General features: G+C 41.0%; 1 protein-coding gene and 1 long non-coding RNA gene across 3 annotated transcripts in view; one reads left to right on the plus strand and one right to left on the minus strand.

Annotated features, from left to right (window-relative positions):
* SLC16A10 (solute carrier family 16 member 10) overlaps positions 1 to 15,836 on the plus strand; it is a 102,363-nt gene that overhangs the window by 68,561 nt on the left and 17,966 nt on the right. For both annotated transcript variants that reach the window (XR_012496715.1, XM_019734949.2), the window contains exon 4: positions 14,105 to 14,248. Coding sequence is in view for 1 of the 2 variants with exons in the window: in XM_019734949.2 (XP_019590508.2) it covers positions 14,105 to 14,248 (144 nt within the window). In the remaining variant the exon portion in view is untranslated. The remainder of the gene's footprint in view (positions 1 to 14,104; positions 14,249 to 15,836) is intronic.
* LOC141571695 (uncharacterized) overlaps positions 1 to 15,836 on the minus strand; it is a 62,058-nt gene that overhangs the window by 15,142 nt on the left and 31,080 nt on the right. The window lies entirely within an intron of this gene.

Consider the following 15,836-nt stretch of genomic DNA (forward strand, 5'->3'; position numbering starts at 1 on the left):
AAGAGCCCTGAGAATGCAGGGCTCACAGGGAATCCCTGTGAACCAGAAGTTGTATATTGGGCCAGGACTGAGCCACTGAGATGACCTCTCCCGCTGCTTATCTCTCTGTTCACTGTAAGATTGTGACAGGAGAAAAGCCTTGGGACCCATTACATGTCCCCAGGCTTAGGGACGATGGGTGCAGAGTTTGGAAACATTTAAAAACTGATTTATAGTGGAGCTGAATCATCTGAAGAGCTGCCCTATCTCAGTCTTCTTAGCACTACAACCAGATTAAAGAGGCAGAGTTAACAATTTTTAGTTTTTAGCCTGGAGGCTAATTTAGCCACTAGAGGCTAAATACTAGGGACTAACAGTTTCATTTTGTCCCTCCCATCTTTCCTTCTTTTTATTTTTTATTCTTGGGTTTGTCTTATTATTCTAATTATGTTTATGTTGATTGTTACTTTGATATTTATTAGCTATACATAATGTTTTGGTACAGTAGTCCCCCCATTATAATGTAGGGGTGCATTCCAAGATCCCCAGTGGATGCATGAAACCAGATAAAGTACCAAACCCTATATATACTATGTTTTTTCATATACATAGATACCTATGATAAAGTTTAATTTGCACATTAGACACAGTAAGAGGCTAATAATAACTAATAATAAAATAGAACAATTATAACAATATGCTGTAATAAAAGTTATATGAATGTGGTCTCTCTCTCAGCAAACTAGCATGAATTTCTTTTTTCTTCACTATTTCAGAGAAGATTTGGTTTTAGCAGATCTTAGCAACCTCAGCATATCATCTACGTAAGAAACGTCCAAACTTGTAGACAATTTTTACAAGAGTTTATTTGAGCCCAAACTGACAAAAATTGACAGGAAGCAAGATCTTTATGGTTTGAGGATGACAGCTTTATAATTTCTTTTATGCATTTGAAATGAGGGAGGAAACATGAGGAAGATTAAATGAAGGTGGGAGAAAGCAAGGCAGGGATTAAACTAGTACAGGATAATTAAGAGATTATGTGCTTTCTTGAGGGTGGTTAGGGCTTATTTCAAAGGTATGTTAACCTGGATGCACAGAAACAATGGCTTAAGGCAAAGATAGACCTTTTACATATACCTGGGGCATAACTATCCACCTGACCTGCCCAGTTAGGAATTTATGATCAGATCACCCTGTGAAGTTACTTTCTGTAGAATCCCCCCCTTTTTTTTGTCCACAATATATTTTTTCCTAACTTATGAACTTTCACTACTTCACTTAAATAAGGAAGCACTTTGTGACTTCTCATTAGCATATTCAAATTGCCAGCATTACTACTTTTGCACTTTGGCGCCATTATTAAATATTGACAAAATAAGGGTTACTTGAACACAAGAACTGTGACACCATGACCGTTCATCTGATAACTGAGATGGCTACTGACTAGCATGGAGGGTACCATACAGTGTGGATATGTTATGGGAGTCTCTGTTCTTCTTGCCCAAGCAGTGATTCTCGGAAGAGAATGGGCATAGCCGAGGGGGGAGAGAGAGGCATAGGCCTCTGGTATTAGTGAACCAAGGAGGGAGAGAGGGAGAAAGAGAGAGCTAGAGAGAGACAGTGAGAGACCTAGGCCCCTTGTCCTGAGGACTTAGAGTTTGCTGGGTGGGGTGAGTAAGTTACATATTGATTTGGCAGGAAAAGGTGGTGCATGCTTTTCCATGGGAGGGCATGACCGCCTAGGAAGGGTGGAGGTCTGTGGACTCTATCCTTATCTTGCGCCAGACCACCTGTTGTCATCTGTTGTAAAAACAGATACGGGGCTGGAGGCAGTTAATCAAAGCTATTTGTGAGCTTTTTCTGTAGGCACCATGGACCCCCTTCCGCCCTTCCTCCTTCTACATTTTCTTAACTTCTACCTAACAGATACATTGGACAAAGCGATGATTCACGTCCCAAGCAGGATGGTGTGAGAGTTCATCACACTACTGGGAACGGCATGCAAGTTAAAACTTATGAATTCTTTTTTTCTGAAATTTTCTATGTAATATTTTTGGATCACGGTTTACGGCGGGTAATTGAAACCACAGGAAGTGAAACCGCAGACAGCGGGCCCTGCTGTACTTTACACAATAAAAAGTAATCATATTGCTTTTTCACCAAGGTTTTCCTAGGAAAGTAACTGTTGTTTTTCTATTTTTCATTCAAAAGCAGGCTTATAAAAATTTATTTGACACATGGGTATGTCTTTGTACAGTGTATTAATTTAGATAATCAGAATTTACCCATTGAGATTCACTGTGTGCTGATTGTATGCCCACGTACAACTCCTACATCATACATTTCTTTTTGTTGTTGTTGTTCTGTGGTCTGGAAGTGTTTCGTCCATTCATTCATTTCATCCATTCATTTCCTTCCCAACTAACTTCAAAAAAGGATATGAAGGCATTTACTTTACATGCACATTTTCTGATTCAACTCTCACAGCAGCCTTTTCTGAGGAAAGCAGTACTGATTGATACTGGTTCTCCCACTAATAGATAAGAACCTAGAGGATCAGAGAGGTTTCATTTTGTTCAGGGCTGCACAGTAAGTGGCAGGGTGTTATCAGAATAGAATTAGAATGGGTTATTACATTCTGTCCCTGTTTTCTTCTTGCATGTGTGTGACTTCCTCTAATTACAATTCAGTTGAACAGATTCAAGCATTCACTCAACAAATATTCACTAGCATTCCCGGTGTGGGGACACAGTGGTGAGAACAGATGTAGTCTCTGTTTTCACAGAGCTCAGTAAATAAGTAAACACATAAATAAAGTAGTTTTCAAATAGTGACCTTTTCTTTGAAGAAAATAAATGAGATAGGAGTTATGGTGGGAGGTAACTTCAATTTGGGGACTCAGGGACAACCTGTTTGAGGGGGTGACAGTTAGTGCATTGTATGCATTATATGGGTGAAGAGCAGTATTTGATATTTGGAAGACAGTTTCCTATTACCCTTGGGAAGCCTATGCCGTAGAATGTCTTTAGTTTCTATCTTTAAGACCAGCCAACAGTTGATGAATTTTTTATCCAATTTATTTTTTACCTGTTGTATTATATTAAAATTTGCATGTTGAAAATTAAAAATTCTCCCATAGGACCCCAAGCATTGCTTTTTCTTCAGATACTTTATTCGCTACTTAGATGTTCTAATAACACACTGCTGTCTCTCAGTTCTCTGTGGTTGTTACGTGAATGATTAGAAATCCTCTCTGCTTCGCTTTAGCCCCACTGTTTTCAGATTTTTTCCAGTGGTGCCCATGCTTTTCTTGCTTTTCTAACCTTGCATTTATTTCCCCGCAGATCTCAACATCTGCTGCAATTTGACTACTCAGGTTAGTGAAAATTTGTCCATTTATCAGTTTTGTCTGCAGGCAGTATTCACCAGCATTCTCCTACTTTACATGAATAAGGATCTCAACTTCTCGGCCACTTGTGACTCATTAATGGTGAAATTAAATATCTACAGGATACTTTCCTCAAAAACAGGCTAGTTTTTTTTTTTTTTCCCCCTGATTTTTTCCCCCTCCAAATTGTAATATACTATAATAGAAATTGATAGAAGGACAGGACATAATTAATGTATAAGAAATCTAGAAAACTAATCATTTACAAATAATTAAACTAAAACGGCACTGCTGCTTTCCGTAAGGCAGAGTAAGTTTGTCACGTGTTTCAAATTATATTTAGTTAGCCGAAAATAAGTACTTGTAGATAATTCAATAGTTTTTAAAAAAATGATGCATGGTTTATTCAGGCACGAAAATGATCCCTAGAATGTAGGCCCCAAACCACTACAAGATTTAAAATTTGCAGGAGAGAAAGAAATCCACCAACATTTAAAAATATCTAATTTTAACTTACTTTGAAAAGTAGCAGTAGTGTGTTTTTGTTGGGCCCTTACACTGTATTCAATATAATAATATAAGTATGGGAAAGGCTGGTGAAAACTGTGGATTTACCTACAAAACACACTGGGGAGTTTTATGTTGGAAGTGGTTTAGCACCTCAGGCAATGATGAAGAAACAGGTAAGGCAGACTGGACGCTTCATGAGGGGAGGGACAGAGCCCCTCCTCGTCGCTCCACCCCCAGCCTCTAGCATGTGCCAGGCACTCAGATAGTTTTGACCATTTTCAGGCTGAGCTTATAGCTTGGTTGAATTGCTGAAATATGAGGTCTACTAATTTTCCTGCTGATGACTACTTTCCATTCTAATAGCACTTTGTCTCTTCAAGGTCTTTCTTTCTTTGATCTTTAATATATAGAGGGCGCCAAAGAAATGTATACACATTTTAAGAAAGGAAAACTGTACTAAAATTGTAATACTCCATATATACCGATAACAAAAGATGAATACAAGTAACGTTTGACTTCTGCAAATACAAGAGGTGCTCAAAGTGGTTACCATCAGTGTGCAGACACTTCTGATTATGGCGAGATACTGCTTGAGCAACGTGGACCAAAGTGTCCACTTGTGTACATTTTTGGCACCCCCAGTATAACCCTGAAAGCGAGAACAGCTTTATTTCCATCTTACCAGGAAAGGAGTTGGTTTAGAAACTTTCTCTGGTCACACACATAGTTAGTGACAGGGTGTGTTTTAAAGCAGCTTAAATGATAGAAATCAAAGTATGCTTATCTACACTGACACATACTCAGCCCTTTGCCTTGTACCTTCTCCCAGCTGCTTCCGGAAGAATGGGATGGGTGAGGGTACCCACAGCCTAGCAAGTAGGCTGACACATGCCCTGTCCTTCTTGACCCACATACACATCTGTGGAATTTAAAATGCTGCCATATATTGGTTACTGAATTTATAAAGCATTATAATAGCCACAACGTAAACCCGTGTCCCTGTCCCTACTTAATGAACTGTATCTCTGCTTCTGTGGACACGTGGTTTTCTTTCACAAGTTTCTGATGCCTCAGGAGCTAATCAGAGACTGGTCATAATTGTCTGCCAGGTGTCTCCTTGCTCCTCCTGCTCTTTGGTTCCAGGGCTGCTCTGAATCCTGGGGTTGGGATGGGCCAGTCCTAGTGTCCCTGGCCCACCTCTTTCTTGTGAGGAGCTTTCTAAGCTCTGCAGCCCTGTCATGTATCGAGAGCAGTGTGGCAGACCCAGGGGCCTCCTTTTCGCTCCTGAAATAAAATTCCTAGATCATAAAATCTATGTATACACATAAGTCTTGAAAAAGAAAAAACAATATTGCCCCACCTGTAACATAAAGGAGAATTAAAAGAAGTGATTTTTGAATCAAATATGTATTTTAAAAGGTAATGCTATATGGTGATGGAAGGAGAACTGACTCTGGGTAGTGAACACACAATGGGATTTATAGATGATATAATACAGAATTGTACACCTGAAATCTATGTAATTTCACTAAAAATTGTCACCCCAATAAATTAAAAAAAAGAAAAAGAAAAAGGTAATACTGGTAATACTTGGGACACATGCTACAATGTGGATGGACCTTGAAGAGATGCTAAGGGAACTAAGCCAGACAGTGTATGATTCCACTTAGATGAGGTACCTAAAGTACTCAGACGCATAGAGACAGAAAGTAGAATGGGGGTTGCAAGGGGCTTGGGGAAGGGAGAAAACTGGGAGTTATTGTTTAATCGGTGCAGAGGTTAAGTTTGAGAAAATGAAAAAGTTCTGGAGATGGTGGTGATGGTTGCACAAGAACTTAAATGTACTTATGACACTGAACGGTACACTTCAAAATGGTTAAAATGGTAAATGTTATATGATATAAATTTTATTAAAATAAAAAAATTTTAAAGGTAATTCTTGGCCACAACTATGTAAGAAAGATAAAAAGAGCCTCCACTAATTTCCGAAACACCCCAGGGGGATGGTACTGCCCATATTGTGAACGAATGTGCAGTATCTATGGTCAGGAAACTGATCCCCAAGATATTAGAATCAGTAAGGAGTAGAGCTCATAATTTGACTCCAAAGACATTTTTTCTCCTACGATGCCTGGGCCTTCCAACTCTCAGTCTACAAAAGTGTTCTCTGCTGTGGCAGTTGCCTTCATTCAGACCACTCAGAACTTCCACTTTTTTTTTTTAAAATCCTCCTATAGGGGTAATGGTCTTTTTCTTACTAAACACTGTGAAAATCACAAGACAGAACTGAATATGTTTAAAATAACGTTAATCACATCTTCCTACCCTCGGACTCCAAAATAATCTTATTCTTAAGAAAGGGTGAAAGATTGGGGTAGACAATCTCAGAAGTGTGTGGAAATGACCATAGTGGAAGGAAAATTGATATCTAGGCCTAATCCTAACAATGTGTCATCTTCTACCAGACAAACATAGTTTTGAATTTGATGTAACACTAGGGAGAGTCAGCAATTAGATAACTCAACATTAATAGAAAGACTCAACACTGTATGCCTTACCAAGACTGCAGGAGGAAGGGGGTGGGAGACTTCCGTAAAGGAGTTCTCTAGCCAACGTCACAGGTCCAATGGACTCTTAGTGAGGAGAGGTTAGAAGGCAGAATATTTATAAAAGGATCAGTCTTTCTTCGCTTTACAATTAAGGGCAAAATTAAGAAGCTGAACAAGAACGAATGCTCCATTTCTCTGCTTCTTTCAGAAATCAGATCAACCTTAAAGTAAATAAATTAAAATTTCGATAAACTACCACTCTACACATCTTTCATTGTTCAAGAAGAAATAGAACCAATTTTGATCATTTAAAAAATATCTGGCATCGTGACATTCTAGCCAGAGCCATTAAATAAGTAAAGAAATCAAGTTACCCCAAATCTTTAAATAATACTTTCTGAGATTATCCCTTCCTATTTTAAGATGAAGTTTATCTTAAATTTCTAAAATTTAAGCTTAGTTGAACTAGCCTGTTGTTGGGTGCATTTGTCATTTTGGACTACTTTTCCAAATTCATGAAATTTATCTATTGATTAGAGATGCTATAACTCATGCCTACCTATTTATTTGCATGCACATTTAGCCAATAAGTGACTTTATCACCAGATAAATCCAGGAGGAAGTTTAACAGAGCATATCCTTTAAAAAAAAGCAAACATGGAAACACATGATGCCTCATAAGAACGTTGATCATATCTGCAAAAGCCTTGGCAACCACCGTGTATCCTGCAAGTGCTCTGCTGCAGATTGAGTCAGTTAGGCAAGCAGGCTGCGGGCGACGGCGGAGGCCACCGGAGCCGTCTTGACCAGAGCAGACACTGTCTAACTTCTCAGATAAGACAGACCCTGGGGAATTCGTATTCCATTGTGTTCAGCTAAACTAGCCAGGAATCACGGGGGACAGAGTGGTGACTCTGGTGTACCAAAAATGAGACTCCAAGAAAGAAACTGTTCAGAATCAAATTTGGATTTAGGTGTATTAAAATAAAATTTAAACAAACCAACAGATTAAACACCTTTCATTGTTCAGGAAGGACTAGTTATAGTTTTTGATAATTTGTGACACAGAAATTATTGTCAGGGTCACTAAATAATTTCAAGTTACCTATAAATCCTAGTGAGTTATTTTCTGTTTTAAGATGAAGTCCATCTTACCTTCTAAAATTCGGGATTATTTGAACTGGCATCTAAATCCAAATTGGTTTTCATTGATAACGACTCTAGAACATTTTGCCAAATCTTGGCCTGATTTAAATGATGCTATGTCAAGGATGGACTATTTTGTTTTGTTTTAATCTAAGGAAAATTGTTTTTTAGAAAAGGAAAAGTAAAGGCTTTATGGAATTTTTAGAGTTAGAAAATGTTTTCAAAATTAGAACATTCTTGAACCATCAGCCATCTTTCTTCCTTCTGAACTCTTCTTTTTCTTCCCCTTGGTGGCTGTTAAATAATCTTTACTCTGGAAACTTTCCTCTTTTTTCTCAATCCTGACTTGTATGTGTCTTACCAGTGCCGTGTATGATTACACACCACGGACACCCATCTGAATGAAATGGAAAGACTGGCCATTTAAAAACACAAACAGAACCAACTACCCCTACTTCCTAGAGTCCTGTTAGGCCAAAGGTCTGCTCTCCATTTCGTCAGCTGCTGAGGAAGCAGTAGGTACCTGTACCACGAATTTAGTCACAACGGAAATATCTTATTAGTAAATAGACATTGAGCTGCCTAAAGATGTTCGTCCTTAAAAATGCTGGCAGGCAAAGAAATTTTGTTTGCACTTCAGGCATACCTTATAGCTGTTTTATTCTCAGAGCACAGTTGATCAAATTTGACAAGCGAAAATGACATTTTAAGGCTGACCTGATCAACATCTTCATGGACATAAGGTCCTATTTAACATTATTTGATGTAAAGGGCTTAATTGTCTGTACCCAAATCGATGTAGTTTTCTTCTTTTAATCACCTCACGGGCTTGCTGGTGTGCGGCGCTCATGTAAAACTTCCGAAGGGAATTCCCCGCTTTTTAAAATTTACTTCCTTTTCTTAGCAACCACAGAGATAGAGAAAACACAGATGTTTAAAAAAGAAAAAAAACAAACCAAACCTTCATTCCATTCAGAAGATTTGTTCCTCCTACTTTGAAGTCAAAGGGTGGTGTAAAGTTTTGATTTGCAACCAATCCTGAGATTATTCATTAACCAAATCTAACAGGCTTTCTACTCCCTTTCAAATGTACGTCTGATTTTTAAAGGGGCCAGGCCCTTTCCCTTGAGTTTACCTTTTAAAGAGTATGTTTAGGCAGAATGCTCTTTTAGAGTTATGGAATAGCGTTTTACATGTTGAATGGATATAGTCTTAGAAATTGAACTGCAAACAAGTGAGAGGCAACAAGCTGAAGCTGCTAATCTCCGAAGTGCTCGGAACCCAGTATCCCTGTGAGAAAGTCAGAAGCTGCAGAAATCATTCTGAATTCCAAAACCACTGCAAATATTGTGTACCATTTATTACCCTGTTTTTGGATGTGCCATGCAAAGGTAAAAGATACAGGTCCCCTGCTGTGGCCATAAGCGTTTATTCCCCTAGCACAGGCTACTTGTGGTCCTCTTTTCGGTTTGATGACACGTATCTGAAGAGGAAGGGCATGGGACCAGGGAATCGCAATCACCATAGACAAGAGCAGCTGAGGGCTGTGTGTGCGCCTGGAATCTGTTTATCTCCCAGAGGGCATAGTAACTGCAACAACAATGGATGATAAATATGGCTGACTTTTTCCCCCTCCGTTCTGCAAATGCAATTGTTGTTCCATTAGTTCCATAGCCTGCAGTGCTCTGTTGGGCCTGTTTTTGCCCTGCCTTCCTAGCGTCCCTAAAATACTGCCTTTGTTGGCACTTGCTACTTGAGTCAGTCAGGCTGTTCCTTCAAGTGCACTGTCAGAAGTAAAGTTATCTTTGGTTTAAGTCTCCTGTAGTTCGTTTCCCTTCTTCTTGAACTACTGTTTCCCACAAAAATATACAAGAACACCTCACTTTCTGGCACTTCACAATTGCGTTTTCTATAAACCGAAGGCAAGACCCTCCACCAGCAGAGATTTCTACTTGCTTTATTGCGGTGGTCTGGGACTGAGCCTACAATATCCGCAAGGTGTGCCTGTGGTTTAACTTGTGTGCACCAAAGATTTTAAACAATCATTTTTAATGTAATAAGTTACATAAGCATTACATAAAGGACATTAAGCAAAAACCAGCCATCCTCTTAAAGGGGTGGGGGGGTGGAAGAGGGAAGTTGAGGCTAATGACTATCAGACATGACCTAATAACATTATCTTAGAAAACAATACTCCAGGGAATGAATGGGCTTTTTGACCAGTGACCTCCTTGCTTTGCAGGTGTGTACCACCACTGGGTGTCAAGGACTTCTATAAATAAAGTGATTTGGGGTTCCCATCTGCTAGGCATTCTTCTACTGTGAAACCATTTGCTAAAGAGAAAAGAAACTTGAGTTTCTGACGTACTTATGTCAGCTTTATTGGAGCTGACTTTCTACTATGGCCACCCATTTAACTTTCTTTATGGTTGACTGAGAGCTAGAACACTCGGCCTGGATTCTCAGTGGAAGAACATTATCCGACGTCTCCAAGTGGCTGGCACTGTGGCTCCCCTGTAGGGGAGAGGTGGAGACGGGAGAAGCGGGGGCTGAGGCTAATTTAATGAGACGATCGCTTTCGCTTTCTTAGGCTGCTGCCCCCAAACTCTCAAAAGGGGTCTGCCTCTGGGCTCTAGTGAGGAGAGAGGAACCTCTTCCAAATACCAGATTTGCTCAATATTCACGCTTTTGCTAAACTGAAGTACATGCCAGTCTCCAGAGGATGAGAGATGGTCAGGGATTTGTAAAATAGTTGGCAGCAAGCACTGGAGGCCCTGGTGATCTCCCGAGTACTACCACCTCCAGGAGGAAAGACCTCTAGGACCCAGAGATCCAGCATCCCCAGGTCCCTTACTTAATGACCAAAGAAACTTAGACTTTGCAGATTTTGGCTGAAGTTGAGGATGGAGTGTTAGAAGCTGAAGTTCTTGCTTTATTTAAACAATGACAACAATAACAAAAGTCAATGAAATAGTGCCCCTTATATTTGAAGAGGTAAGTTTCCACTTAAGCATAATTTGAATTTACCAAATGTACCTTTTTTCAAAAGACCCAAAACATTTCACTGTATTCTTTTTAAGGATTATAAAGTAGAGCAGGGGAAAAAAACACAACCCACTAATAAAGGATAGCAGCTGTTTGGCAGGCAGGTGTTCTTAGTTTCATCAGAAGAATGACTCATAAATTCAGTCTTTTTTGAATACTAAAGGTGGTTTATTTAAAAGTGTTAGTAGACCTTTGGGTGCTTCCTGGAGTGGGTTAAATACATTAGAGTCTGGATTCAAATTCCAAATAAAGCTCGAGTACACATAATTATATCCCACCTGCCTTAGATCAGGTTATTCATTTTCTTCAAAATTGAGCTGGAATCCATCTCCTCCTTTATCTAATCTCACTTGATGGAGCACTAGTGATAAGGGCCTGCAGGTATAAGCCAGTTTTGAGGTCACCTTTATCAACAGCTGGCTTATCTTTGCAGCCAAAGAAACTTAGACTTTGCAGTATATTTCTTGGACCAGTACTGTTCAATAAATATAATGCAAGCCACGTGTGGAATTAAAAAGTTTGTAGTAGCCATATTTTAAAAAGTAAAAATAAATAAACAAAATGAGATTAGCTTCATAATATATTTTATTTAACCAATGTAGCCTAAAATGTTGTTTCAACATGGTGTCAATATTTAAAAATTATTAATGAGATCTTTTGTGGGTTGTTTTTTTTTTACTAAGTTTTCTATATTTGCTGTGTGTCTATTTTGCTGTGTGTTTATAGCACATCTCAATTCGAAGTAGCCCTAGTACGTGCTCAGTAGCCCATGTGTAGCTCGTAGCTACCACATTGGACAACGGAATGTTAACATGGTGACTACAAGGAGGCAGCTGGAGGTGAGCTGCATTCCCAAGGCAGGAAGGCTTGATCTGTCAAACCAGGAGTTCGAGCTTTGCCCTGAAGTCTGTGAGAGCCATCAGAGGATCTTAGGCAGAGAAACGTTATTTTTAATTTTGAACTTAATCTGCTAGTCTCAGGGAATATGGGTTAGAGATTTAGGAGTGGGGGCTCGAGGAGGAAGCATGTTAGAGGGCTGTCGTGGTGGTCCAGGCGAGGAGCAGTAAGGACCTGAACTAAAACACTGTGGGGAAAGTGGACCAACGGAAACGTGTCTGAGAGAGATTAGGAGGTAAGAAGCATCGGATTGGGTGCTGACTGTTGGCTTTGGAGACAGGGAGGGAATGATCTAGGATGGTTGTCAGGTTTCTACATGGGGTTAGTTGGGCCAGTAGTAGTGTTACGTGCCATGGAGGGAGGGCAAGGTGTGGAGGGAGACGAGTTCCATGGGGCATGTCCAGTCTGACGTGGAAGAGTTACTCACGAGTGTGTGCAGAGTTAGAAGCTGTACAGGCTGGGTGGGAGCTCTCAGGGCTTAAGATGCCCACGGAAACTTTCGGCAGTAACAACAAGGGGGTGTAAGGCTAAGATAATCAAGGGCAGCTTTATAGAAAAGGTGGGATTTAGGCAGAGTGTTAAAGAATGGGTAGGATTTAGAAAGTCAAAGAAGGTAGAAGAGGCAACAGAAATGCAGAGAGGTGAGAATGTTTCAGACACTGGATGAACCCATTGTGCTGGGCCAGGTGGGATTTGGGCTGAGCTCCAAGCTGGCCCTAATGCAGGGTGCAGACATGGATTGTTTGGCTTGCATGGGTGAGGCTGGATCACGCAGTGCTCTAAATGTAAGTTAGGTGCCAACATCTTCACACAATCCAGATTTCTCACTTCTCCTTAAAATAAAAGGGGGCCGGGAGGTGGATTTGGCCACACTGGTGGCCCTATATGGTAATAATCAACTGAACTGTATGCTCCCCCTCTCCACTAGTCTGTTTTCCTCCATGAATGCTATTTGCCTGAATCCTGTAGACATTTGAGTTTGTGCTTCTGGGTCAAGGACCAGCAGGTAATAAAGGTACAAAGGTACACTGGTTACAGATTAAGGAGGGCTTTTAATACCAAACTAAGGAGTGGAAATGGAGGCAGTGGGCAACTGATGAAGAAGGGATTGATGAGATTAAAGCCATATTTAGGAGGATTATTCTGGACCAGTGTGAAAATACAGAAGTGAAGGAGAACCGTTAACCAGTTTTGAAAGAGGAAAGACAGATGTGATGGTGCTGGCATAACCAAGTGGGCTTTCAAATGCAAAATGGACGTGTCTTATTAGGTGTCACCTGCAACGTGCTACATGGGAACCATCTGGGCCTTTGAGCTCACTGGGAAATCTGCTTTGCAGGCTTCCAGAAGTCAGGCCAGTGTTTGGTGTAGGGGACAGTGAGGTCTGATTGCTTGAAACAACTCTTTATGTTTGTTCGAACATTTCAGTGATTTCAGAGAAAGCAGGAGGAGTGTAGACATGCTAGTTCTTGCCATGAGACGGTCAGTGATCCCAGGAAGGTGATCACTGAGAAAATGGACATGTTAAGAAAGGGTGGCAAACCGAAACCTGGACTGTGGGAACAAAGCTTGTATTAGACGATGGGTGCTGAGCTGCGTGCTGTGTCACCCAGCATAACAGCTGCCTGGTCACGCTGCCTGGTCACACTGCCTTCTTAAACACTGTCAGGTTGTGGGTTTGCAGTCATTGTCCTACGTAGGCTGTAAATTAGAGGAAAAGGCCCCTTAAAGAAAATAGGCTAAAATTAGTATCTGACCGTTATTAACGGTGTGTCGGGCACTCTTCTAAGTTCTGTATACAGATATTTAATCCTCACAACTACCCTCTTGAAGTATTAGGTTGCTGCAAAAGTAATTGTGGTTTTTGCAGTTGTTTTTAACCTTTTAAACCTGCACCAACCTAATACTATTGCTACCTCCATTTGCCAACAAGGAAACTGAGGCCCTAGAAGTTCAGAACTGCCCCAGGGTCATAGGCTACTAAGGGATGGAAGCAGGGCTTGGACCCAAGCGTCTCTCAGAGGCCTTTCCTTTAACTACTACGTTAACCTGACTTGGTATCGGTATCTCTGCTGACATCATACAAATAGGCAAATTCACAGGTAGAGAAACGATGCTTTTATCCTGGAAGCGCCAGTACAACTTAATTCAGGGGTGTCCGTTTGGTTCAGGCCCTTCTAGAAGAAACTCCAGAGTGGCTTCTTAAACTGCCTCACTGGGGAGGAGATAACGTGCCGGACCCTTGGGTTTCCTGGAGAGAGCGTGGTTGTGTGGTGGGTTCACATTTCTGTGCTCTTCCGTTAGTTAATGGCTCGATGTCAACGTATTAAGTGTGTGTGGGTAGCCCTTTATTTAAAAAAAAAAAAAAAAAAAAGGACCTCTTGTAAAACTTCTTTCTTTCATGTAAGCTAAATCCTGTTAACTTTTCTTCATATGTTCTCACAGAGCACCTTTTATAAACAGTTGCATTTGGAAGGGGATGGGAGTCCATAACATTGTAGAGACCGAAAGGCATTCGTGCACAGCCTCAAACCTTGTCCGGGTTTCCTACCATATTCAGTGTGGCTTCTTTCTCTTCGGGCTACAGATGAAACACGTGAATGAGCGGTTTCAAGATGAGAACAACAAAGAGGTGCTGCTCATGTGCATTGGCATCACATCCGGCGTCGGGCGGCTGCTCTTCGGGCGGATTGCAGACTACGTGCCTGGCGTGAAGAAGGTTTATCTTCAGGTACTGCTTTCAGCAAAGTTATTCTTATTGTCTAATGGCTCCTTATACGCGTATGTACGTATTTGCTTAAATTCTTCTGTAAAAGTGAGAAGTATTTTCTAGAACCTAACTTCTGCAAGCAGTTTTTCAAGGGCAAGATCAGTTGAGAGTTTTGGGTTTTCAACATGAAAAACTGGCGCTCAAACAACGATCTCCTTTGTTTCATCATGGAACTCCACCAAGCCGAAGTGTTTTTTTGCCTATTGCTTTTTCTAAGCAGAATGTTTTGGTTTCAGCATAGTTCTCATAGTCACGTACTTTTGCAACATCTGTGGAACTCAGGGTGTGTGTGTGTGCCTTTCGGAGATTCTTTATTGAAATTGCCGTCTGGGTGTCGTGGAGTACACACAAATCAAATGCTCGTTCTAAGATCGTTTGGACCTCATTTAACAAGTATCGAAGTGACTCTTCCATGCCAGACCCTGTGTTAATGCTGCAGATGAAACATGGTCTGTACCCACAGTCAGTAGCTGATGGTCTCCTGGGAGATAATGTGGAAACAGTGGTATAATGGGTATGTTAGATGGGTGCCATGGCAACATGCCAGGCACCAAGCTTCTGAATCACTAGTGAGGATCTGAGCCGGCCACCTGGGCTGGCAGAGTGGTAAGAGGTGAGTAGCAGTTAGATAGATCGGAAGACAGAGGCAGGTGTTCCAAGCAGAGAAGACCTGGGCAGAGGGGTGGAGGTGTGACATAGTACGTTACGTCCAGAAAACTGAATGTTTGAGAATGGAATACAGAGAGGACAGATTGATTGGCTGAGCGGGTAGGCAGGAGCCAGGTTGGGAAGGGCCTTTATAAACACAAAAGAGGACGAACTCTATCCTGAAATCTACTAGGTTCCATTAAAGGATTTTAAGTAAGGGAGTACTCTGACATGGGTTGTATTTGATTAAGTTTAACCCAGTAACTATGAAGGGTGGAATGAGGTGGAGAGTGGGTAAGAGTTGTAACAGCCCAAAAGGCCACATGTTGAAGGTTCCATTTCTGTGAGGTGTCCAAATTGGGGAGCTCCACAGAGGCAGAAAGTATGTTAGTGGTTTCCAGGAGTGGAGGGGGGAGGGAATGGGGGTGACTGCTGTTAGGTATGGGGTTTCTTTTTGGGGTGATACAAATATTCTGAAATTAGACAGTAGTGATAGTTGTGCAACCTTATTAATGACCTGAAAGCCACTGAATTGTCTACTTTAAATGGGTGAGTTTCATGGTATGTGAATTTATATCTCAATAACACTGTTATTTAAAAAAATTAAGTAGAGACAGAGGGACCCATTGGAGCCCGTTGGAGTTCTCTGGGCAGGAAGAAGCAAGGCAGAGATGCTGGCATCAGACAAGGAGTAAAACAGGGGTACGGAGAATGGGAGGTCGGTGGAGTGACCCAATCTGGGTGTGAGATTTACGGCTCGGATAACAGAGCAGATGGTTTTGCTGTTTTATCAAGATCAGTAAGTCAGTAAATTGGAGGAAGATGATGAGCTCATTTTTGCCACGCTAAGTTTGTGGTGCTTGTGGGAAAGCCAGGTTGAGTTTGGAGTTCCTGGGAGACC

This window comes from Rhinolophus sinicus, linkage group LG05, assembly GCF_036562045.2.
Source record: "Rhinolophus sinicus isolate RSC01 linkage group LG05, ASM3656204v1, whole genome shotgun sequence".
NCBI lineage: Eukaryota > Metazoa > Chordata > Mammalia > Chiroptera > Rhinolophidae > Rhinolophus > Rhinolophus sinicus.